The sequence below is a fragment of the Toxorhynchites rutilus genome, chromosome 3 (assembly GCF_029784135.1).
Source record: "Toxorhynchites rutilus septentrionalis strain SRP chromosome 3, ASM2978413v1, whole genome shotgun sequence".
Lineage (NCBI taxonomy): Eukaryota > Metazoa > Arthropoda > Insecta > Diptera > Culicidae > Toxorhynchites > Toxorhynchites rutilus.
Window position 1 is genome coordinate 49,109,354 of NC_073746.1, and position 26,148 is coordinate 49,135,501.

At 38.3% G+C, this 26,148-nt stretch overlaps 1 protein-coding gene across 3 annotated transcripts in view; it reads left to right on the top strand.

Annotated features, from left to right (window-relative positions):
- Positions 1-26,148, top strand: part of LOC129774823 (probable nuclear hormone receptor HR38) — a 310,471-nt gene that overhangs the window by 264,127 nt on the left and 20,196 nt on the right. For all 3 annotated transcript variants that reach the window (XM_055778825.1, XM_055778826.1, XM_055778827.1), the window contains exon 2: positions 20,601-20,860. In XM_055778825.1, the coding sequence (XP_055634800.1) occupies positions 20,601-20,860 (260 nt within the window). The remainder of the gene's footprint in view (positions 1-20,600; positions 20,861-26,148) is intronic.

Genomic DNA, 26,148 nt, shown 5'->3' on the forward strand with positions numbered 1-26,148 from the left:
AAGTACTCATACCCCCGACTTGCATGTAAAGGGTGTGTCACATCAAATTGCATCACGGAAAAAACGCTGTAGAAATTTAATTTTTAGGAATTATATCTTCAGCTTTCGCTTATAATCAGATAAGAGTGTATAGATCACGTTGGCCATGCTTCACTGTCAATTTTTCGTAAATTTGGAAAAATTTCGTCGAACGAAAAAGAGCGTCGTGAATTAAACCTGCGCACTCATTTCGAGAATCCGGAGTTGTCACATCGGGACATCGGTAAGATGCTGGGAATCGTCCAATCCACGGTCAGCAGAGTACTAAAACGATACTTCGAGAACCTAACCATCGACCGGAAGGTGAAGAACGGCAAAAATGGATGCTCCGTCAGTGAAAAAGATCACAAGCGCGTAGTTAAGCAGTTTAGACGTGATCCGAGAAGTTCGGTCCGGAATGTCGCCAATAAGTTGAATTTGTCAAGTTCATTCGTCCAGCGGACCAAGCAGCGGGAGGGCCTGCGTACATATAAGGTTCAGAAGGCTTCTAACCGCGACGAAAGGCAAAACATGGTGGAGAAGACGCGAACCCGGAAGCTGTACACCGAAATGCTGACGAAGCCGCATTGCCTGGTAATGGACGACGAAACCTACGTCAAAGCGGACTTTCGTCAGCTGCCGGGCCTGTTGTTCTTCTCCGCAGAGGACAAATTCAGCGTTCCGGAGGAGATTCGCAAGCAGAAACTATCCAAGTTTGCCAAAAAGTACATGGTGTGGCAAGCGATCAGCTCTTGCGGAAAGAGGAGCGCCCCCTTCGTGATGACCGGCACGGTAAACGGGCAGGTTTACCTTAAGGAGTGCCTACAGAAGCGCTTACTACCACTATTAAAGCAGCACGAGGGCCCGACCATCTTCTAGCCGGATCTCGCTTTTTGCCACTATTCAAAGGACGAGTTGAAGTGGTACGAAACCAACGGGGTCACCTTCGTGCCAAAGGAAATGAGCCCGCCCAACGCGCCGGAGCTTCGCCCAATAGAGAAATATTGGGCGATTATAAAGCAGGCCCTCCGGAAGAACCTAAAAGCAGAGCTGCAATCCATCACCGTCAATGTCACAAAAAAGCTGACCATAGTCACTCAATTCCTCTCACGGCACGTGAGATCCAAAAATTCAGTAGTGATACTCACTCTTTTGTTTCTGACACCTAACCAAATGACGGTTGGTTCTAATGCCTCTCACTGCCGATCGCTCTGTTTACAACTTTACGTTACGAGAGCGGTGGTTGTGGCGTATGATGGTAGTAGAAATGTGAGTGATCAGACATTTCCAATCATTTTTGACAATCGCGACGGTTGTTTAAATTTGTTCGTTGAAGTAGAAGTTGTTGCTGTTGTTAGAGATGTCTAAATTTTTCGTTTATTTGATTATCGATTAATCGTGGGGCCAATATTCGATTCATTCGAACAATTGTCTTTCAGTATTCGATTAATCGAACGAGTATTTATTTCTTGTAGTTAGAATGAACAGACATTTATAATAAAAAATATTATGGTGTCATAATTTCAAAAATCACATAAAATATAATTTTAAAATAAACACGGTGCAGCATAATGGTTTTTGAATGAAATGGTATTTAAGTATATTGATAAAATTATCATTTCATGATTATATGCGGATCATGAAAACTATCCGGTTGAAAACCGACAAGGCGTGTTCTTTTTATTTAGAGTTAATCATTACCAGAACGATTGAAGTTTAGTTAATAAACGTGAGATGAACACACAAATTAAAAATTCAACTCGATGTGGTAATTACTGCTGATGGTCCTGATTTCCACCTTCCGGTTCGCGGGCGTTGTGAAGTTCATTATATCATTGCGTAGCCGTTTCGCGCCCGATTGGTAGTTTCCGCAGCAGACACATGATGCGAGTTTTCGTTAAGGCCGTCTGAAAAGTTGAAAAGAAAATACATGCCTGAAAACACAATATTCTTCAAATTGTATTTAAAATGAAACTGTATATTCACATCTGGCATCCCTAGTCACGAAGAACGAACACAAAGAGGCGAATGTTGTGAATATCGCCAAACACCAAACCATCAGCTAGACTTTTGAGTGTCGCACTATTCTGACTCACCAAGGAGCTCGGATTTCTACTGTCAAGTAGAAGCTCACCATGTGTTAGTGTTGTGATAATACTCTTCTCACACTATTGGACAGGCTTTGGGATGGTCACCAAAGATAATCGTAGCACAAAATTTGTTGATTATCTTTGTGTGAGTACCATCACTTGATTCTCACGACAAATCGCAGCTCTGCCTAAAAGTTGTCGAATCGGAGGCGGACTTCAAGAGAAAATGGATTTTTGTTCAAAAAAAAACTACAACCTGACGTTGTACAGAACCTTATGGACGGGGTAAAGAGGAAGGTGCGAGCATACGGGCTTGGGCTCGAAGTATGAATAAAAATAAAATGCCAAAAGTTGTTTAATAGTTTTTATTTTACTGTCTAAAATTTTCAAAAGGATCGGTCTGCTGGGCGAATTTCTACAGCGTTTTTTCCGTGATGCAATTTGATGTGACACACCCTTTATTTGCAAAGCGGATTCCCCCAGGCAAGTCCGTGTTAGGGAAACACAGCTCAGTGGGAACAAAAATACCCCCGACTTGCATGTATATTTGAAGAGCGGATTTCCACAGGCACATCGACATTGAAGTCTGTGTTGGGGAAACCGTAAATCGGGTTAAATCGGCGTAAATATCCGATTCGATTGGTATGCAAATCATGAGAATTCGTTCACAGTGGAAATAGTTATTAACGTTAACTTTATTTCATAAAAACGTGACCTGTTTTCTGATTTGGCTCCCTTCCTGAAAGACGTAGTTCTACGTCAAAAGGGATCCTGTAGAATTGATTTACTTCAAGAGGATCGGGTTTGATTTATCTAAAATCATTCCTTTTACCTATTTCGATGCTTGAGATATACTCGTAGAATTTTCTTCGAAGCCTCGTGTAGTATTTATATGCAGTTCATAAAATAGCGAAATAATCATTCATTAATCATATCATTGGAAGATATCAAAATGTCGTTTCCCGCCACTCAGTCATTGCTGTGAAACAATATTTTAGGAGCCACTAGAAAATACAGTTTCATTTGAGTAAAACTTGAAACAACTTATATTTTTTGCTCTATGTCCATAAAATCGCCGATAGAAGATCGTCACAAAACTGATCGCCAGTGTGAATAATTTAGGTGGGGATACGATTTCTGGTTACAGATCACTGCATCGAACCTGACCTCTATCCTCTGATCTTTTTCTTCTAACGCAAATTTTGACATTTCTGTAGTGTTTCTTTTGAATATCTTCATTGCTATCTTTTTCGCACTTACGAAGAATGTTAAAAAAAATTAAATGAAAGATCTTTTTATTAAAAATTAACGAGCCATGTTTTTTCATCAAATTATGCTAGGCTCGAATGATAATTTGGCAGGAACTGAAATTTCAGTATTATTGACTTCAAAACCTCTCTAAACTTAATTACAATTCAATCTTACTTCTCGCCAAATGTAAAGTTTTTATGATTTTGAGCTAAACAACTAAAAAATACGAAATACACAAATTATAAAGCATAATACTTGAATGAACATATTTCGGCTGTCGTGCTTAGTTTTTCTCATTTTCCAAAATTTTTCCATGTTCAATCTGTGCAGTATCAACGATTTAATGAAAAACGCTCCAAATCGTTAGGTATAACTATTGAAACCAAATTTTAATATTTCGAATAAACGTTCCCTGAATTATCAATATCTTGTCTTTCAGCTGCTTTCAGGAATCTAATGTCCTTCCTTGGGTGACATTCTAATTCGACCAAAAAAGTAAATAAACAAAGCCCGAGTCACGAAAACGTTTGCTCTTTTGATCGGAGTAAAATTTGACAAAAAATGCATGGGAAAAAAGGTGCAAGTATTTTTTTTTCAAGCAAAATGCACTTGAAAAATATATTTGATTGACTTCGCACGATCTTCATTAATACCAATTCTTTGATAAAATATTTATTGTAACAAATGCAAACTTTACATGTTTTCTTGTTTTTTTGTTCTTCTTAGTCTTTCTTGGCACTTCATTCAATTTGTTCGTACATTGTTCTTCTTAGTTTTTCTTGGCATTTCATTTAATTTGTTCGTACATTATGCAGTTATATTTCAACTTTATGCTCTCGTTTATTTTTAACCCTCCCGATTGCTCCCCGTGAAAAAAAACGTAGTTTTTCGTACCTTCCATCATAATGTTTCTCAACATGTTTCTATTCTTCGTTTTGTTGAGGTTATTGGGGGGTCTTCGTAACCTAATAGGTTGCGTGTCCGCTACTAAGCGAACGATCATCAGCTCATAACTTAGAGCCCTCAACTGACCATCTTTGTGTGTTGTTCTAGCTACAGCGTCCACGCAACAATCATCATCTGACTGTAATCCTAGTCCCTTACCGCTGAATTGCTAAATGGGCCTAATAAAATAAACAGATGGGAAAAAAGGGACTATTTTGAACGTTAATATCTCTTTTCTGGTTGAAGGAAGTGGAATGAGAAATTTTTTTTTTCGAAAGATAAAAGGTGAATGATATTTGTTAAATGATGTATCCGAAAATTTGTCCCAACAGTTCAAAAACTTTCAGAATCTTTCAAAATATGCATTTATTCATTCATTGATAATTTAAACAAATGATTACCAAGCTAGCGGTAGTCCTACGTCTACCTTGCAGTCATATCACAGATATAACCCATTTCTAGTTTTTTAATAATAAATATCTCCCACAAAGTTGTTTTTTAACTAAGTTGCATTAGGGTAACCATGAAAAACCGATTATTTACTCTAACTTTTATATTTAAAATTCTACATTAAAATTGTCTTCTTACTACTTTTAGAGCTTATCCAACATTTTGCGATGCAGAATTCGTCAATATCTTAATCCTGCTCAAAGTTATCTGGCACCCGTGGCCGAGTGGTTAGGGTCTCACATTATCATGCCGGGTGTTCGGGTTCGATTCCCGTTCTGGTTGGGGGATTTTTTCGTCAAAAAAATGTCCTTTGACTTGCACTGAGGTCACGCGTATTCTAGAGCTTTCCCCTCGGAATACATTCGTGTGTTATTTGGCTCAAGAAATCTCAACTAAGTATTAAGAAATGACGCTAGTTAATGCATATGTTGAGACGGCAAAAGTTCCACAGGGAACGTAAACGCCATTCAAGACGAAGAAGAAATCGCTCGTACGAAATGCAACGCAGTAGAAGACAAATATTGCAACGTAAACTCCGCCTTTGCCAACAGCACCAAATATAAAGGTTTCTCCCAACGCGAATTCTCACAGCGGAATCGTTTCGGTTGGTCGATAATGTGTTGAGAAGGAAAGATGCAAATTTGATCTCATGTTAATTTTTCATTCTCAAGTCCGAGGTTAAAAGTTGAAAAAATTCACCGCATCGGTTTTCATAACGCCAGGCGGAAAATTTTCATGTATTATTGAAAGTTATAGTAAACATTGAATCGACGTTTTCGTGCAATCATCAGACATTTGACATCAGAATTTTCTTTTGAAAACCCCGTTTCCTATTCCATCCCCTTGGGTGATTCTTCGGTTTTCAAAAAAGTATATTTGGAAGTGAAAAACAGGTTTTGAAAGCGTTATTGCTAATTTTAACCCAAAAATTCATGACAAACTTGATTGCTCCTACCAACCAAATTAAAGCTCTCATACTGCTCTACAATTTGTTCTTCGAAGCCAACTTCTAAATTTCGCTGCAATATCGATATAAATGGTGCTATTTCTGGTAAGAATTCAATCAAAATCTTTAAAAATCACGATTTTTAACTCCATTTTACTTATAATAGCCAATTAAATTCCACCTCAAAGTTGAAATATTACAATTTTTCTAGAGATGAGTCATATTTGAAATATAAAAAAAAAATACAAACTGTATTTATACACAGTCCAAAATTGTACATAATCGAATCAAATAAATTCGAGCCAATATATAGTCGAATTCGACCTGTACCCGTTTGTCTCCGATATATATTTCATCAGAAATTCAATAATTGCACTTGTTTCATTTTTAATGTTCCATTGATTACGTATAGTTTTATAAAAAAAATATTTATGCTATTCTATGATTCCCGTTTTACGTTATAATTGAATTGTTTATGTTTTACGTTACACTCATTACTGTTGATGGTAAAAAGGTATTTTCAGGCTAATAATAATTTATTTTTTGAACGAATATTAAATTAATTTTTAATGTATACCGAATTATTGACTGATTCTAATTTTGAATTTGTTTAGATATCCATCTGAATTTCATTTTTGGCTCAGTCAGAGTGAACCAAGTCCATAGGTATTTAAACATCTCCCTTAAACAACCATCAAATGCATTTAATATTGCAATCCTAAATATTAAGACAATATTGAGGGACAGTTGTGGCGAAGAATCGAGTAGAAAAAAATATTGATGCAAAAGTACAAACGATCAAATTTTAATATTTTTTTAAATGTCAATTACTTCTCTTCTCTGTTTTAGTCATTCATTCATTTTTGACGATCATATGACTTATACAAGAAGCAATAACGTGAAAATAATCTACCCTACAAAAGTTAAGATGGGTTATGTATTGAGATGAACATGAACAAAATACCTCCGTTTCAACGCAGATATCCTAGATCTCAAAATCTCCAAAATTCATCTGAATGATCCAATTAACAATCAATCCAATTTCAAAACTTGCTCATTGTCAACATCGTTGCACAATTATTTAAATCGAACCCACACCATTCACCTCTTTCACCGATATCATACGAGACCGATCCAACCAGTGAAAGGATGCTCCACTATCAAGCTTTTTTTTTTTTTGGTGTGGTGCCATCACCCCCAGACTCATCTCTATGTACCTATCACTGCGCAGAGCTTAACCCAACACACCCATACTCGCACCAACGACATAGGATATTCAAATCAACAAAAACAAGACCCGAAACCAACCAAAAAAACCCCGAAGAACCACACGATCACTCCCTCCCTCTGCCGAATGGTGGAGCCTCGTGTTTCGGCACTAATGATCATCCGACGAGCCTGCCGAGATTTTTCACATGCTGATCATCATTGTTTTGAATCGAACCGAATTAGTTTCCTTTTGTACGCCGAACCGACCCTCCCGAGACGCTCCTTAGGTGAGTGCGCGAGAGCGCGCGCGTGAGAAAACCTGCGGCTTCTGCGCGGTCCGGCAGATACCGATGATAGTGGATGGAGCCTAGCGCAAAGTGTCTGGTGACTGGTGCGAAAGCGAAAGTGATGAAGAGTTCGGGACAATTTTTGAGACTTTTTTTTTGTTTTGTTATTTTAATCTTCTTCTCCCAAACATTGGGGGTTTATGTAACGACGCGGCATCCGCGGCAAAGCAAAGCTCACCGTGTGTGATTCTCCTTTTTTAGTTCATGTTCACGAAGTGAGATAATTCATTGTGTAGACCTTTGGCGAAGATTTGTGAAAAAGTGAATTATTGTACCATCAGAAGAATATCGTGATGAATATTGGAACTGCGTTGATGAGATGCGCTGTAGCGTTCAAAAGTGTCAGTGAGTTCGATTCTCGCATGTGAATGAACCCTTGAGAAGAATCAATCGGTGTGTTCGCGAAGAGCTGCTGAAAGTCGCTACAGTTGAACCGAACCATTGAGCGATAATTGAGTGAATTAATCAAGACCATCGTTAATCCCAAATCGTGCCATAATCGCCAGCGGTGCAGTGTCAATAGGGTGATAACCGATACAACCATTTAAATACGTAGGTATCCCCGTCATCACTCGATATAGACACAAGTGATTAAAACGAGACCCCGTGAATGGTATTGCGATTTGCATGAGTTTCCAATTACCAGCATGTTCGAGAGAGCTTGGTGGAAATCTGGGATGATAAACGAAGCGATCGGAACGTAGTTTGGAAGCTGAACAGTTCAAAACGCGGGAGTTAGGTTAGGAACAAAAAAGTGTCGATCGCAGTCATTAGCCTGTTGCCATAAACATGAATCTTCCGTTGGTGATTTTTTTTTCATTCCCGTTTGTTCGTGACAGCCACTTACTAAAAGAGTTCTTTGTTTCTGCAAAGCTCGGTTTCCCGATAGCATAATAGCCGCCTGTCATACAATAAACTATGAAAACTTAATGGAGTTGTAGATTCGTCTGTTGGGCAATAAATTTAACTATTAATTGTTTTTATCGAGTGAGAAAAGAAAACTAACGAAATGCAGGAAGGATGATATTTCATTGCTAATATCGCTCAGTGTGACACGAGGTTTCATGTGACGAAACCTGTTCCTAATGTATAATCAAATTTCACCGCAAAAATCGTGCTCGCGTCAGTTTCGCAAACAAGACAGTTTTCCGAAGCGATTTCCTCTTGTAAATCTTCCACCACATCATCATCATCATCGTCGTCGTATCATTAATTAATGAGCCAATCCAACTCGCCTTCATTTGATTGTATAATTGTGATTAATTACCCGCAAAAGCTACCAACTCGAACTAGACTGAAAACAAAACCCAGCTAGGGAGCAAAGAGAAAAAAAGGCCATCACGACCTGTTCGATGTACACAGCTTATGTTGCCACAGGTCCTCGCCAGGGCGAAGAAAGTGAACCATACCGATCGGCTCTCCCACAACCAGTCAAGCGGCGTGGCGTGATGATTCCCATCATCATCACCTTTTCCCGATTCATCCCCCACGGCCGGGACCCCACAGGGGCCAGACTATTAGAAGCCGTCTTGTTTTCCGCCGTGTCGCGCTCATGTTTGATGACGATATCAGGGTATGCCACCAACCGTAACTTTCAAGGTAGGAACAGTTTTTAACCACTGCAAGCGACTTGCATCTCGTGACTTTTTTCCCTTATTTCACGAGTATGATCTACATGAGACCGTACAAGCGTTATGCCAACTGTTCCGACTTCCACTTTTTCTTTCTATTTTTTTGTTGTTGTTGCTTATTTTATCCGCTAATATACAACCAAACACCAAACATAATGGGGGGAAATGTTAGCGACAAATCGAGCCATTCTCTGGAGAGAAAGAAAGCACGACTTGCTTTCGTCTGCCCGGTTTTTTTTCCAGACGCCATTATCAGGCTGCGCAATTTCATTTGAATTTCGCGCGAAGGTATCATATCGATTGCCGCTGCCATTAATTTTGCGCGTCCAGCTTTAATGTATGGCCCAACCGTACGCACCATCGTCTTTCGAATATTACTGACGGGAGAAAAAAAAGCCAACGCCACGCTCGAAGTAGTCGCAAACGAGGTATAATTACTAAAAGTTAAATTGTTTACTTACCGGCCGTGTAAACGGAGGCTATCTCTTCCGTGGCTGTTTGACCTCACATAAATTAAGCCGAGGGTTTATTTTTTCCTCATCTCGATCGGGACAGGGACAGCTGGGCATACTAAAGGGCCTCTTAATATTGGTGTTTTCTTCTTCTTTCGCGTCCATTGATGAGATTTAAAATGTAATATATTTTATTTTATGTCGCTTGATTGGAAGGATAAGGTTCCATCGGTCCCATCGCGATTTGCTTAGGATTTCTGAGTTCCAAATGCATGAGCGGGGCATATTCATCGTTCACTTTTAGTTGCTATTAATAACATTTTGAATATTTTTCTTATCTATTTTTCTATATATTCGCTGTACTCTTGCCAATTTTCACAATGATTTGAAGAATAGTTCATTTTTCGATTCGTTTAGCACATCTTTCGGGGACATTTTGATGTACAAATAACAAATAATCTCACACCCGCCTGTCGAATTTTGTGTCGGTTATCTGAGATCTGTTATATCCAATCAGCAATTTTTAACCTTAATTATTTATCTGTATCTGCAAAGTGAAACGTGGGTTGCGATTAGATTTTTTAAATAAATATAAAATTACGCTAGCTCTTTTTATGGCAACAAAACCCCAAGAAATTCATCAACATCGAATTCACACAAGATCAATCGACCCCGCTAAAGTGAATCTCGACCGAATACAATTTCCAGATTTATTACACGAGTGCGAGTTTCTGATAATTTCAAAACAAACTTATTGATTCTCGGCCTGTGAAACCGTATGCGCGAGTATAGGAGAGTTATCAATAAAATTAAACCAGGTTGATAATAGTCAAGTGGCAATGAGTGGCCACGCTAATTGAGGAAAACATTCACAATCCGAGTTTTTTTTTACTAAAAATGGCGATGAACATTCAATTTATATATCAATGTAATCTGAATTTGAATCGCATAAACCAAATTTACAATCTTTCTGTTCACGGAACAAGCAACCTGTATCTGGTGTTGAGATCTGTAAACAGTAAACTAGTAGAGGCCTCCCGTTTTGATCAATATCTTCAAACCGGAAGTTGTTAGAAGAAAGAGAAGTGAGAGTCTTCTATAGTGGCAAGTAAACTGTGATTGTTCAGGTTTGAATACATTTCTCCAGATAGTTTCAAACTCTCATCATCTATTCATTTTTTTATAGATATTCTGTTTTCAGACTGGAAGCTTAGTATAGCTTTTTATGAATTTATAATATTACTAGCTGTACCCTGCCACGCTTTGCTATGGCACATTGTGGTTTAATGGAATTGAATTTTTCATTTGTTTATGTTGTAACAACAATCCTAGATGTGTTTGGTTGTTTTGTATATTGTGTTATAGTTTGAGCTCAATCGGATCCGTTCTTTTCAAGTTTTTGACGCGTACACAAACGAACAGATCATTTTTATATGTAGAGATAGATGAGGGAAATCGATAAATTTTAATTCACTTCGAAACACAATTTCAGTTCACGATTTTGTCTAACATGTGGAAAAAAGATGTTTCCATCACATAGAACACATATTCATTACTGAATAGTCGATTTTCATTGGAAGCTTAATTTCAGAAACGCACTCTGGTGAGATATAAAATCATTTTTCTTCAAATTTTCCATTTTTTCATATCGTAACAACACTCCTTGAAGTGGATTGTATATGATGTCCAACTTTGAGAATAGAGAGAGAATAGAGAGAGAATAGAGAGAATAGAGAGAATAGAGAGAGAATAGAGAGAATAGAGAGAATAGAGAGAATAGAGATTATCTGAAATTTTTTTTTATCCCATTTATTTATTTTAGGCTCATTAGCATTTTAGTTGTAACAGAGCCGAATTTTAATCGTGTACATGTCACACGGTTAAAGTCACACATTACATTGCACAGTTGCCATTCGCCAGTATTCCTTCTATAACCATTGCATATGGTAAATTTACACAGTAGCCATTTAGGCGTAAGAGTATTCTTTCCATTCTTCCATTATCCAAGTTAGACCACCGGACAGCGGAGACAGTTGATTGATCATTGTTGAGTTATTTATAGAACAGCAGCCCGATGTGTCTTGCAGAGCAGAGCAGTTGTATGGATGAATCGATCTAATTTCGACCATGGATCGATCTCCATCGCTGTTGATTGTTGCGTGGACGTAGCTATTCTGTAACAACACAAAGATGGTCAATGAGGACCCTGAGTTTTGAACTCACGATCGATCGCTTACAAAGCGAACACGCAACCAATGTGGCTACGGAGACCCCCTTATCTGAAATTTTCAATAGATTGTTTCAACAGATAATGTCGCATATACTTTTCTGACAACATATTCAGCTTTTTTTCAACTAGTCCTAACATAAAAACTAATTGGAACTCAATATACCGATTCCACGTCAAATCAGCCTTCTCCGTTTTTTTGGAACATAAAATACATAAAGCAGAAACTACCCAAAATTACAATTTTTATCATCATATGACCAATTTTCATTACTATTTTTATTGCATATACTTTTTATAATTCGAAAATGGCTAAACTTGTGGTTAAACGTCTGCATAATTTTTCACGCATAATTGTATATAGATAAAATTTCTGTATTGCTTTTCTTCAATGGCTACAGTTTCTCAAAGCATGAAAAATTGTACAATTTTTAAGAATTCATATCGCTGAAGGGTGAGTCGATAATTATTGCAACACATTAGATTGATTGGTAAATCGGTTCTAGTTATCGAAATAAACCCAAATGTTACAGTAGTTCAGTATATGTATTTATTTCAGCTGTCTCAAAAACGCCAAAGCAAAGCACTCGATTTTGTAAATCTCATGGTGCCATTGGTCACGAAGCTGTGATTCGAGTTACGATTTTTTGAACGGATTGTTCAATACTGATTACCTCCTTATAATTTATAATTAAATCAACTCGCAATTTGCCCATTTGATAAAAAAAAATTATGAATGGTTACCACTGTTACGGCCCGGATAATCAAGGAGAAAAACACTTCATTTCATTACACAAAATTTTATTTTCCACTTTATTTTTAACACAACAAAATGCTCCACAATATCAACAAACACTTTACATACAAAGTTGCACCTGAGAACAACGAGCAGTTAGAATATTATACTCATACATACCTATGATCACTCACCTCTTAGTTTATAATCTGGAAACAACCTGCAAAAATAATGTTTTTATAATATTACACACAATTGTACAGTGCATAATACTTACCTGCAGCAATTAAGAAAACACAAGCAATCGTAACGATCACATAAATAACAGACGAATCATCACAGGCAGAAACAATAATGCTATAGAAAACGAGGAATACAAACTCAATTGTTTTTATAGCGAATATTCTAGAAGCAACCCAATCAAATAGAAGCTATAAAAATGAAGACCGCGGAACCTTATAAATAGGGCACGCAATGTTCAGATCACTGCAAATAATTTATCGATAAGCATAGATCAAACGGTTTTGATTATATTCGAACTCATTTCTTCATCATATTCGTGTGGAAAGCCCTCTACACTCTGGAGCTCGGGTCAGGATTATTCAAGACACAGCATCAAAACTCAAAACGATTCCCCAACTACTAACTGGAATGAAATGAAAACAGAACGAGGTAGCCACGCAGTCTTTATCTAATAAGATCCTCCATGCGTTGGTCGATTTATCTCTAAAAAGACAGCCTGTCACCCGACATGGACTAATGGACGCGACAAAAAAAAACTTAGAGAAACAGAGTGCGAAGTCGAGATTTCTAGACCAACAACCAGGGGGTGACCCTTGAAGGAAGAGAGAACGACCATTTCATTATAAGCTTCAGCGTAACATGGCACAAACTTGCATATGAGGACGATTTCATATTATTCTACACTGTGAATAGTGATAATTATGCGATATCTCTTCAACAGCAACTCGATACTTTTGTTGAATAGTGCGAAATCAACCAAATGGCATTTAATCAAGCATAGTGTCCAATCATATAATTTACTCGGAGACGATCGCCTGTAAAATTTGCTTAGTAAATATGTATTATCTTTTTGACCCGTATTATGACTACCAAGATTCATGGTGTCGTTCTAGATTTAAAGCTAACATTCAGTAATCATATCCTGTACATAATCACCAAAGTATCTCAGATTTTAGGTTTAATTTTTTACGTAACCAAATAGTTCAAAGACTCAATTTTTTAGCCAGCTGTCCTACTGGGCTCAGGTTTGTTATATTCTTGAATTCACCTACATACACTGCGTATCATAACTATAGAACCACTCATTTTTTCTGAGTTTCCAGGGATATGTAAGAAACCTGTGTTCTCATGCATTCATTGCCTCCCTCACTCTGTCTATTTAAATTTGTTGAAAGCCCAACAAATCCGCGTTGACGGCATTGAGCTTCTTATTACGAAATGTGGAAGTAAGCATGACAATATGGGTTTGCAATTGAAATGAACACGCTTTGAAAATAAAAATTATGAATGAAAATTACTTTTCCCAAACGAAATTAGTACAGGCAAACCTTTTTTTGTGCGGGGGATAGGGACCGCACGAAAAATGTCGCATAAATAAATCGTCACCAGCAGCTTTAAAAAATCGTGTTCGGTACACATTTTGAAAAAACTATTTTTTGTGCGGTAGATAGGGACCGCATAAAAAAAGTTTCCCCCAAGAAAATAACTCAAATCCACGCCATTCACCCTTTAATTTTCTTTTGTTTCCCTGCTTTGCAACGGGACACTTTGCTTTTTCGGTTGCGCGTGGCTGTTTTGTGCTTTTAGTTGCATGTCGAAACGTGTTTCTGTTAGAAATCATGTCATGTAAAAACTTAGAAAAACTTAGAGCATTTGATGAGAGGAGGAGAATGATTTCAGAAGTGGATAATTGAGACGCAAATATGCTTTTTTCGCACTGAAATGCATATAAACCAAGGAAAAAACTAAATGGACGATAACTTCGTCAAATATGCTTCTTTTCATACACCGCACAAAAAAACCGCACAAGAACAGAAAATGGCACAAAAAAAAATGGCACAAAAAAAAATTCGCACAAAAAAAACCGCACAAAAACAGGTTTTACTATACTCTATTTAAATGAAAATCACTTTTGCTTACAAGTAGTGAAAGAATATCATACAAAAATTGTGTCTAAAGATAATTTTATATTATAATGATAAGTTTTGGTGAGAATATCTGAAAACTCATAAAAAATAGTTTAAATTAGGGTCAGGACAACGTACTTCTAGTAAGCACTAATCTGATAGAGAAGAGTTGGCCTCATACAAACTAATGTCGTATCCAGATGTCGACACCATTCCGCCATCAACGCGAATTGGTAAGTTTGTCACTAGGTTTGGGTTGTGGTAGCACTGACCACTCGTGGAATGGACCAATCAGAACATGAATTTTTCGTTCAGATAACGTTTGACATTTTCCAAATATTTAATATTGTAATATTGCTTAAAAAAATATATAATTTCCTTTGTGCATAAATATATTTTCAATCAACTGATGGGAGCATCTTTGTGGTTTTGGCTTTTTGTTTTTGTGGCTTCTCTAAAAATGATTAAGACATTAGCGTTCAAAATCTTCATCTTTCATCTTTCGTTGAACAACAGAGCATTAAAAATACGCTTAGCTATGATTTAACTCTTTGCAATTTTTAAAACTGTTTTAGAGTTCTTCCATAATTATAGTGTTACGCCGTCCGAAGCACACATTTGATATGATACAATTTTTTAACACAGTATTCTAGTCTAGAATTTTGAAAAAAAAAAATTCCCTTCATATTTCTGTAGTTTAGGCATTCAAGAATATACCCTAGAAATGACTTACCGAAAATCCTATTATTTACCGAGTTAGAGCCATTTTAGTGATGCGGTATCTAACCTGGTACGGCCACAACAACGAACTTCAAACGCGTTTTTCTCGAAACTAGTTTTTTCGAACTGGCGTACACGATATCTCAAGTTCTACTGAACCCATTCATTTCGAATTTATATGGATACAATCTGCAGGAATTTCGCTATCGCATGAACCTCTAAAACATGCTATATTTTAAGTTTTGCTATTTTAAAAAAATCGAGAAACGTAAGAAAAACGTGTTGAACCGCATTTTGTTTTTCTAACGGCCGCCATTTTGTCAAAAAATGTTTTTAACTTGTCCGAGGTTCATGCGATAGCGGCATCTCTATTGATTTAGAATCAGTCCGATTTTTTTGTTTCAGATCAGATAACCAGAAGGGCTGGAATCGTGTACGCCATCGCATAACTTTTTTTTGAATCCCCTCACTTCATCAGCTCTTAACTATTCTATTTATGAATATTTTTTATCCGTTCAATTTTTGTTTTATTGTTCAAAGACAGATGAACAAATAATGATATAATGGATGGTAAACATATTCTTAGTTTTATTTTTACGGAGCACGAAAAAACGTCCGAAATTTATGTCTCTACAATACCCCCTTAAGCCAAATAACATGGCTTGAATGTATTCCGAGGGGCAAGCTCTAGAATAGGCGTGACCACAGTGCAAGTCGAAGGAAATTTTTTTGAAGCCAAATTTCCGGAAGGAGTGCCTGCAAAAACGTGTGTTACCACTCATCCGAAAGCACACAGGTTCGACGATATTCTGGCCTGATTTTGGCACCATGTTACTATTTGCGTTCGACCTTGAACTGGCATCGTGAGACCAATGTCGATTTTGCGGAAAGGAGAAGAATTCATCTCCTCCGCAAATCCGCAAATGCTCCCGTGGCCGAGTGGTTAGCGTCAAAACCTAACATGCCGGGGGTTCGGGTTCGATTCCCGTTCTGGTCGGGGAAATTTTTCTTCAAAGAAATTTCCTCTGACTTGCACTGTGGTCACGCGTATTCTAGAGCTTGCCACTCAGAATACATTCAAGGCGTGTTATTTGGCATAGAAATCTCAACTAAGTACTAATGAAAATGACGCAAGTAATACTACGTTGAGACGGCGGAGTTCCTCTAGGAACGTTAGTGCCATATAAGAAGAAGAAGCAATTCCGCAAATAAGGCCAAAGAAAAATTTTGGGTTTTGATGAAAGAAACACTGTAGAAGGACAAGGGAGCCAATGATCTTGAGTAGTTCAAAAGGCAAAAACAAATACGGAAACCCAAAACCTGTATTATCAAGAAACATTATGTTGTTATCAAAAGTGAAAAGTAAATATTTGAGAAAAAAAACAGTGTTTTAAGTGCACCCTCAATAAAAGATACGGTACTTACAATGTTCAAAAATGTGCACCCTTTTTTCGAGAACCTGTGGTTATTTTGCACATAATTGGATTATGCTCATCCCGAAAAAGCCCTCTTCTCTGATGCCTTCTCTTTTGAGGTAAATCTTAACCGACAAAATCATTCGCCATAGACCAGAGTAGGATTCAATCACTTAATGTCAGCTTCCAAGGAGTTACAGTTATATCAAAGGAAAATTGTAAAATAGACTGAATTGTCTTTATGTTCGCTTTCAATTTTAGATTCAGAAACACACGACCGAATGAACCGAACATAAAACAACAACACCACAATTTTAGTGCAAAATACTACATTGAAATCTGTTGAAATCTGTCCTACCGGAGTTTTACGGTAGCAAATAATAAATTGATCTTTTCACTTCTGCTTTCATAAGCCTTGTCGAAAGACGAAATAAATCATATCAAGGACATTTTCTAGATTTACCTTTTTTGTTCAAATTGAGTGTGTGACTGCATCTTAGAATCGTCGTAGCCAAATGTATTACCTGTCCACTTATTCAGCGAACTCCAACCCTCTAAAACCCAAGTTCGATGAATGAATCGGTTCAGTAGAACTTGAGATATCGTGTACGCCAGTTCGAAAAAACTAGTTTCGAGAAAAACGCGTTTGAAGTTCGTTGTTGTGGCCGTACCAGGTTAGATACCGCATCACTAAAATGGCTCTAACTCGGTAAATAATAGGATTTTCGGTAAGTCATTTCTAGGGTATTTCTTGAATGCCTAAACTACAGAAATATGAAGGGATTTTTTTTTTTTTTTTTTCTAAATTCTAGACTAGAATACTGTCTTAAGAAATCTCAACTAAGTATAATTGAATGACGCTACTTGATGCATACATTGAGACGGCAAAAGTTTCACAGGGAACGTTAACGCCATTCAATAATAAATAATAAACTTCTTCGCGGTCGGTGTAAAATTGTGAAAGAGTTTTTATTGAGTTAGTTTGATTGATCACTTCAATCACCAGTTGTCATGGAGCGATTAGCGAAATTTGATATGGTATCCTTCAACTTAAATGATATTGAACTTGTTGCAGGCTGCAGAGATCTTGATACTTTCAAGCGATTCTCTGAGGTTTTCTTTATGGAAAATTCACTTTAGTAATCTAATCCAAAGACTTCTGTGGCTGAGGCTGAGGCTGTGGCATCATTATCTTAGTCCAAAGTAGACTGCTCTCTCTAATGTTCTTGGGTTATTCTCTGCGGAAGATTCTAGGTTTGTTTGCAATGTGGACATGGTTCTTTGGACAGCCAATTATTTCCATGTCCTCCATGACAGGCTTCCGTAATCTCTTGTTAATGGAATAAGCGTCAGTTACTGAAATCTTCATAACAGAATTCGATTGACAAATACCTCAAAAATCAGATCTAAAATCGATGTTATATATTCATCTAGAACAGGGGTTCTCAAAGTGGACGATATTGACCCCTTGGGGTCTGTAGAAGCTTGATTCGAAAATCAGGCTTATTATGACATCCACACTCTAAGCTCACTATTCCTACGAGCAGCATGTTTTTGTTCGTTACTCTTATGATATCCCCACCTGGCGGCACCGCTGTTGAAATTCGGTACATCCCCCAGACGTAACTAGTCCCTCGGGAGCACCTCATCAATACAGCAGAGCATCGCCAATAGATCCTACTTTGGCACTTTGGACCTGGCACTTCTCCGTAGCGGCATCGACTGTGCGGAACATTCGAACGCCCACAAACTGCGCGTGCGATCTTGATTGATGATTCGGTTGCAATTCAAAAAACAGCGAAAAGCTTCTTCTGGAAAAAGGTACCGCACAACCGCCGCACGACTGATTGATTGCGGTGTCGAGCCGCTCTCCCACAAGGGACCCGAGTTCCGTGTTCCCATTGACCCCCTTTGGAGTGTGGGAAAAGGGATCCCTACTACCCACGAAACGTGTTGGGTAGGTGAGCACTAGGCGCGCTCAGGCGCTAGTTTTCGATTCAATTACCACAACTAGCGTTCTTTTCATCTTATAACAAGAAGGAACTGCCCATAGGTCTGCCGCAGATAACCGTTCGACCATTGCATATTCAATTGAGGAAGTAACCTTGGTCGGCTGTTTTCATTAATGATATCACGATTCCTGTTGTTCGTAGAAACTAGTCAAAAACCCAAACCTTGCGGTTGATTGGGAGTGTTTCAATATAAAATTAGGCTTCATGATGCAAATTATATGAAACAATCCATCGGGATGGCAAAGGTGACGAGCTGGTCGAAATCTTTTTGTACGTCCAGTACGAAATGTGTGGATAAGTGTAAAATTACACTTAATAAGCGATACAGTTCTTAAAATTAACCCACCAGGAGCAAGGTCCACACCCGGAACGAAGCTGAATTGAGGCAATTTCACTGAATTTGATTTCTTTAAACGCTCTTCCCTTTGGGTTCGGTGAAACCACAACTTACTCTGCCCCGCGACCAATTTGAGTCGGGATTGGCACTCGATTGTTCCTGCTGGTACAAGGTTTTATTATGTTTTACTTCTTTCCACTGACCCAACGCCACGGATCGGTCGTGGTCGAAACCCACTCATAACGTGTGTGTTGAACACAGGTAGCTCCTGATGACCACCAGATCGCAGCTTTGGCCGCCGCTTGACGCGTTTTTATGGCTCTGGCGTTGATGATGATGACGCGGGGCGAACGAAATCTCACAGCCATCTCTATAATTATTTTTAATTCGTTTATCTTATTAATAACAAGATTTATAATGGCGGTCATCAACATGCGGCGGGATGGGAAATTAAATAATTTGAGGCTCGCCGGGATGGGTGTTTATCTTAGAGGGACATGCGACTTTGTGTGGTATAAAATTGGGCAGGAGCAAGTTTATCCAGAATTACACGGAACCGGCAATTTATGGTAGTGGAGTGATTACTAGGTCACACGCGCTTCTACTGCTCCCCGGTGCTCGCTGGGAATGTACTTCTGTGCTTACGCCGGTAACCGTTTATGTCCATCATATCAATTATATGAACCGGTGGGTTCATAATATTGGAGGACCATGCTTACAGCGCTACCAATTTATACGCTGAAACCATACAAGCATCTAGGAAAAACCACTCTCGTCTGTTCCCCTCGTGGAACGCATAAGATACTGCCCCTTTTACGAACTTTTTTTTTTCAAACATAAAAATAATGAACTTGCTAAATATCACTGATTTTACTGCCTCAGAGGGACCAATCCACAGGATTCCTTTATCGGTGGCGATAGCGATCACAACGCCCATTTATCATAACAACGCGTGAAGCAGAAAGAAAAATATTTCCAACAGTAGACAACAACACAGAGCTAGAGCAAAACAGAACAGAGCAGCATGAGCGTGAAAATTGAACGGTCTTCGCGGCGAACCCTACTTCCCCTCCTCGGCCTTTCGCACCAACCGATTTCACCATTTCACAGTATGTAAATTTTCGAAACAAAAATAGCAAACTGAAGAACAGTCGTGAATACGAGATGCGCCAGCCCAGGTCGGCTTTGAGCCACTCCCATCGAATTATGTCGAATAATACCGTGCACTAGCCTTGGTCCTGTCAAGACGAAACCAACGGTTCTATTCAAATTTCGTCCGCGCTCGAAGTGACAACCGATAGCTCACCAACTGAGCTATAACAAGTTGGGCAAGGTGCTGGTGGTTGTTGAATCTCAAAAAAAAATTATTAGCATTAGCCATAATCATCCGATGGTCTTCCGATCGTTAGCCGAAGATTTATGCAGTATCGATTAAAGTTAACCTGGAAGCAAAGTCGTGTCACGGCCAAAACTCGTCAAATTCATGCTAAGTTATATCCATCGATAGCTACGCGGATTCGGATGATGAAAAGTGGTCCCGCGACTAGAATTCCATTAATCAATTCGAAGTGAATTATGATATATTATGGTATTGCCCAATCGCAATTATTTTATCGTAGCTTTGATAGAATCTTAATTCATTCAATCATCTTTCTCCCGCACAGGTGCTCCACAACTTCTCTCGCAAGTTGTAACATCACCAGTATCGAGTGCTGTACCCTCGTCGGCGGACACAGCAACGAGCACACCGCCACCGACGACGATCTTAACAACGCCAGCCTCGTCATCGTCCAGTGCAGCGGATAAAGGAGCCCTAGTCTCGCGTACCGGGGCCCAACTCAGTGGTGCAGGATCCGTGCGAAAGGATTCCGACGACAGTACAACGGATAGTGGCAACACCAGCATGTTACTGTTGCAACATCAGGTAAGTGTGTGTTGAATGGTTGGACCACATTGGACACCGAAGGCTGCGACCCGTGTGGTATTATAATAAAATGCTGATTGATCTGCAAAATCTTGCCGTGCACACTTAAGGTTTCTAGTGTAATTCTCAGTTCCTCAAGTCTTCAGGGGGTTTGCGTTTGTGGTATTATGGAGTGATTTTTTTCTAGTTCACCAGAGAATACCATGCAAAAAACGATCTATTTTTAATAGAATGCAAAAAAAAATTTGGGATATAACTTAAACCCATTTATCGATCAAGAAATTTGTCAACTTTATTAGCTTCTTTACGCGATCTGAACTGTTAATTATGAATTAAATTGGTGTAATGACCAGTGGGATAAAACGATCAGGTGCTTGTTTGATAGTACCATATAACTATAAACTATTGATGCTGTATGTGAATCACCCTATGCTTCATCGGAGCTGTCGTTTGCAGTGTTGCCAACCATAATTTTCAAAAATCAGGAAAAATCAAAATTAAAATCAGGAAGAAATCAGGATAGTTTTTATTGGGTTGTCCAGAAGTTGGTACCGATTTTCGAAAACGGAAGCATTTTTGAAGGCAGACATACATTTATTCAATTTTATATGCATAGTTTTGTTCCACAATCTTTCACGATCCTCCCAGAACATCTTTGATTTCTCCATAAAGTTAAGCTTTGTCCCTTGCGAGAACATTGCAGAGACCTGAACCTGTGTTAATCTGATGGTGCAGTATCCAGTTAGTTTGGTTGGTGGGATAGTACCTCCTAGTCAGACTCTAAATCAAGTTTTCGTCTTGTCAAAGATACATTAAGTTGAACATTGCCATGATGAGACACAACGTCTATAACATTAACTTATTAAGTTTGACCTGGATTAAATTTTACATATTCTCATATGGTTTTCGAATCATATCTATTGTACTTCATATAAAATCTGCCTCTCATGCAACATTTACTTGAAAATTCTAAATTTTTCATTCAAAAATGGTGATTTGTAAAACCGGACAAACCATGATCATTTTTTGGACATACCTTACTCAGACATACTCAGAACTGGACAAACCATGATCATAAATTCTCTTTGAGGAAAATCGTTAAACAACTTAAACATTTGAATAATTTCAATGCCTCACGGTAAAATTAGAAACTAGACATTTGGGGCTATTCAACAAACCCAAACTCGTCTTAATTATATGTGATTTTCATTAAGAAAAATCGATTTGCTTTTACTAGTTGGGGGAAAACACCCTAAATTGGACAAACCAAGATCATTTACCCTATAAGTTTTTTTGTGGAAATATCAGGAAATGTATAGACAATTACATTTTACAAGGACCACTCCCTGGTCATTATGCACAATGCTACAGTGCTACAGATTTTTTTAGATGTATTCATGTGATCGCAACAGCTGATCAGCCAGATGTGACATTGAACAGAACAAGTATTAAAAGGAGGGCGCAATATTTGAGGAACATGCCGGATGGGGTAGAACTTTCCATTTGAATGTTTCCAAGTAGGATTTAATGGGTTTGGCAACGAGAGATCGTGCGTAGTCATGCCGTAGAATTATTTTTTCGTGCCTCTGCTTGTACTGTGGTCGCTTTTCGTGCAATGCTCGGCTCAATCGCATCAATTAAAAGAAGGGGATCAAGCGAACGAGCATGTGTACAACCTCAGGATCCTTCATTGATTAATTTGCCTTTTTCAAGGCCAGCTGCGAAAACAATTGAATTAGTTTGGTATGGTTTTATTCGGTTTCAAGAGATAGGAATTAATGAGGTTGATCTGTTCCCACCAAATTCCCACCTCTCGATGATTTTTGTTGTAATGAATCCATTTCTCATCAACCCTTCATTTTTTAGCGCTGAAGCAGTCCCTTCAAATAATAAGAAACCCAATTTCGTCGCTGTTGAATGATTATCAATGCAAACAATCGATTGGGAATGGCTCAGCGGGTAAATCCTAGTCTTGAAGCAAACTCTTCTTGTATTTAGCACGAAACCTCATCGAGAAATGCCTTCTAATCGGCATCTTCGAAGATTTATGGCCTTTCTTCACCCGGGGAGTTTTCAACATCGAAATTACTGTTAAAACAGCACCTTCGTAAACTGTTATTACTGTTAAAACAGCACAGGTTTTTTGCATTTACCTGGGATATCTTTACCTGATACATGTTTCTCATTGTTCTTAATATCTTAATATCTTAATATATCTTAATAGTATAGTTATCATACTTATTCCTATTGTCTTCTCATTAAGCTACCTGCGCCAAAACATGTTAACTTTGAAAAATCATAACTCAAAAACTAAAAAAACACCTCTCTGAGTTTTGTATATGTTATGTGACAAAAAAATTCAGATTTCAAAAAAATATAAAAAAATATAGAGCCCTTGGTCCCGAAACCATGTAAACTATAAATAATAATTACAATGAATAATAACGATTTTTTTTATCTCTATTATACTCTATTATAGTGACTTTCAACTCGCCTCTCTGGTTTCGAGGTATTTTTCGTAAAGAAAATCTCAGCCTTCCACAAAAATATCAAATATATATAGCGCCTTCGGTCCCGAGACCATGAAAACTATAAAAAACTAATACAATCAATAATAACGAAACCAAAATTCATATTTTGTGCAACTCTGGTATTTTTTCAAAAAAGATCCGCTTTATTTGGCTTTAATTTGATATGTTGATCATCTAAATCGGCTCAGTAGTTCAAAAGTTATGAGTTTTTTTAAATAGTATTTTTTTGAAAAAAGACGAATAACAAAATTTCCATTTTCCACGAAAATCTGAGAACCACTATATCGGTTTGGCATGGAATGGCTGTATTTACATAACATGTCTCCGACTGACATTTTTTCTCTTTCCAAAATTCAAATATCTCCCCACGATGCACCCACCTTTAGTCAATAGAAAAGTGAATAGAATACATAGAAGAGAATATTCCGCAACAGCTAATGTTAAATGCGGAAAACGTGCTTGATTGTTTTATGAATGAATTGTTCTTAGGTATAAAGGGTTTTTTCAGAAGGGATCTAAGATTAATTTGTTGTATTCTATTGTCCAATTTCAGGTTTTTTGTGTTCTTAGAAAATGCATATGTGTAGCTACTTCATGCTTTTCATACGTTTAAAATATGATGTTATTTAGAGAAATACTTTATGGTTTGAAAAAAAATCTGGAAAAACAAAACAAATAAGTTTCTGCATTATTCGAGAATTAATCAAGCAAACGAGACCAAATGTGGCATGTGAAGGTTTTAGGGTGCAATAAATTATTCTATGGTGGTTAGATACTTCTCCCTCTCTTAGGGTGGGCTGTCATACAAATGAAAAACAAATTTCTGCATAACTCGAAAACTAATCAAGCAAATGGAGCCAAATTTGGCATGTTAAGATTTTTGAGGGCACGAAACGTTTCTATGATTAATAGACACTCCTCCCCCTCTCTAAAGGGGAGAAGAGAAAGGAGTCTGTGTCTGAAAATAATCTGATATTATAATGATGAGTATTGGTAGAAGTACTAGGAATTTTTTTTAGTAAAGAATAAATTCAACGTGGTCGATTAGAAAATCAATCAATGAACAGCTCTGCGATTGGACTCATGAACTTGCGCTTATTAAGGAAACTTGAATTTTTGAAGGTATTGATAACAAAAAACAAATTTTGGGCGGAACGAAGTTTGCCGGGTCAGCTAGTATCATATAAAGTCACTGTACGGTTGATAACACGAAATCAACTGAACAATTCAGGTCCAACCATTCATAAGCAATCCGCGCTGTTCAATTTGTTTTCACTAGTTTGCTGCGAGAAAGTCAATCGTGATTCCATCCCCCGGGATGATAAAAATAACAAATTCACTATTTGATTTTTCGCCCTCGTCCGCGATCGAGACACAATTCAGCGCATCGTCACATTGTGTTCGAGGTTCACAAAATCAGATAAGATAACCTGCACATCTTGTTATAGTTGTTGCTTTCAATAGCTGAACCCGTTTTGCATTTTCCATCGGCCGCACGGCGCTGCTATTCATCTAAGCCGCCTTCTCGGGCCAGGCTTTATGAGCCATCGAAAATATGTAAATAGTTGAAAGGAACCATAAAATCCAATATGCGGAGATGCAAATTTTGCCCCACATCGCGATCGGTGGTAATCCTATCTAATTTTTGCACCGATCACTTGGTGTCTAATTTTGTTTTATTATTTTTTCCCTCCCTACGCCTTTTTTAGCAAGAACTGATTATAAAATACATCGTTGGGGCCGATCTTCGGGATTCGTGCGCTGCTGCCGGTGAAAGTGTCTTCTCTTACTTTGTTGGCTCCACGGGGATGAGCCGGTGATTGGGCGCGAATCGTCACTAAATCGTAGCATCGATCGATTTCCGCGTCTCAGCGATTGTCATCGCCCAGCCCGAATTGCGTGGGAGAAAGAATTAAGAGACCTTCCCCCCGGCAGCGACCGAACTGGATGGCTCGGTGAGAGGCCCAGCGCAGGTATTTATGTTACATTGATGAAATGAGCGAAGCTGTGATAAACTCTGCCGGGTTCCTGGGCTCCCCTCTCCGCGAAACGAACAGACGTACCCAACGTTCTCCCCCACCGATCAATGATGATTGACGTTTACGGTGATGCTGGAGATAAATTTCCAAGTCACGAGAAGTAACCGTATGCGCATATGGAAAATAGCGTTTTTATTGGATTTTAAGTGGCGCTTTTTTATGCACAGTTATCCGTTGCGATAAATCTGATGCGACGACATCGCGCAATTGATAAACTCCGAACGTGGTGCTCACGGTATGAAGAATCGTGCGAATGTGCGACATTTAAACGAATTTGGGTGACTTTATGAAAATGAGCCCAGAAAAGGTCGAATGTGAAACAAAATCAGTTGTTCAGTTTTGGCGAAATAAACACTCTCATGCACACACATATTTTAACGATGCCGATCGATGGTATGTAACGAAGCTTTCCTTAATGGGTAGCTTTATGAGATATGAAAGTGTGATAAGAGAACCCTTCTTCGTACACATACCGCGTGTCAGATGGGTGTCAAAACTTTCAATATTCGAGTCAAGCCAATACCGATGACCTCCGTGTAAGCTCGCGGGGTTAGTGTCAGAGGAGAGAGCATCGTCTGTCATATCAGTGAAGTCTGATACTGGTGAGATAAAGTAGCGGAATTAACGAGATGTTCATCATAATGATGCTGGCTGCTGGCTACGGGTGTTTGTAAGCGTGCCAATGCTTGTTGTAAGCCACCATAATTTGTTCCATAAA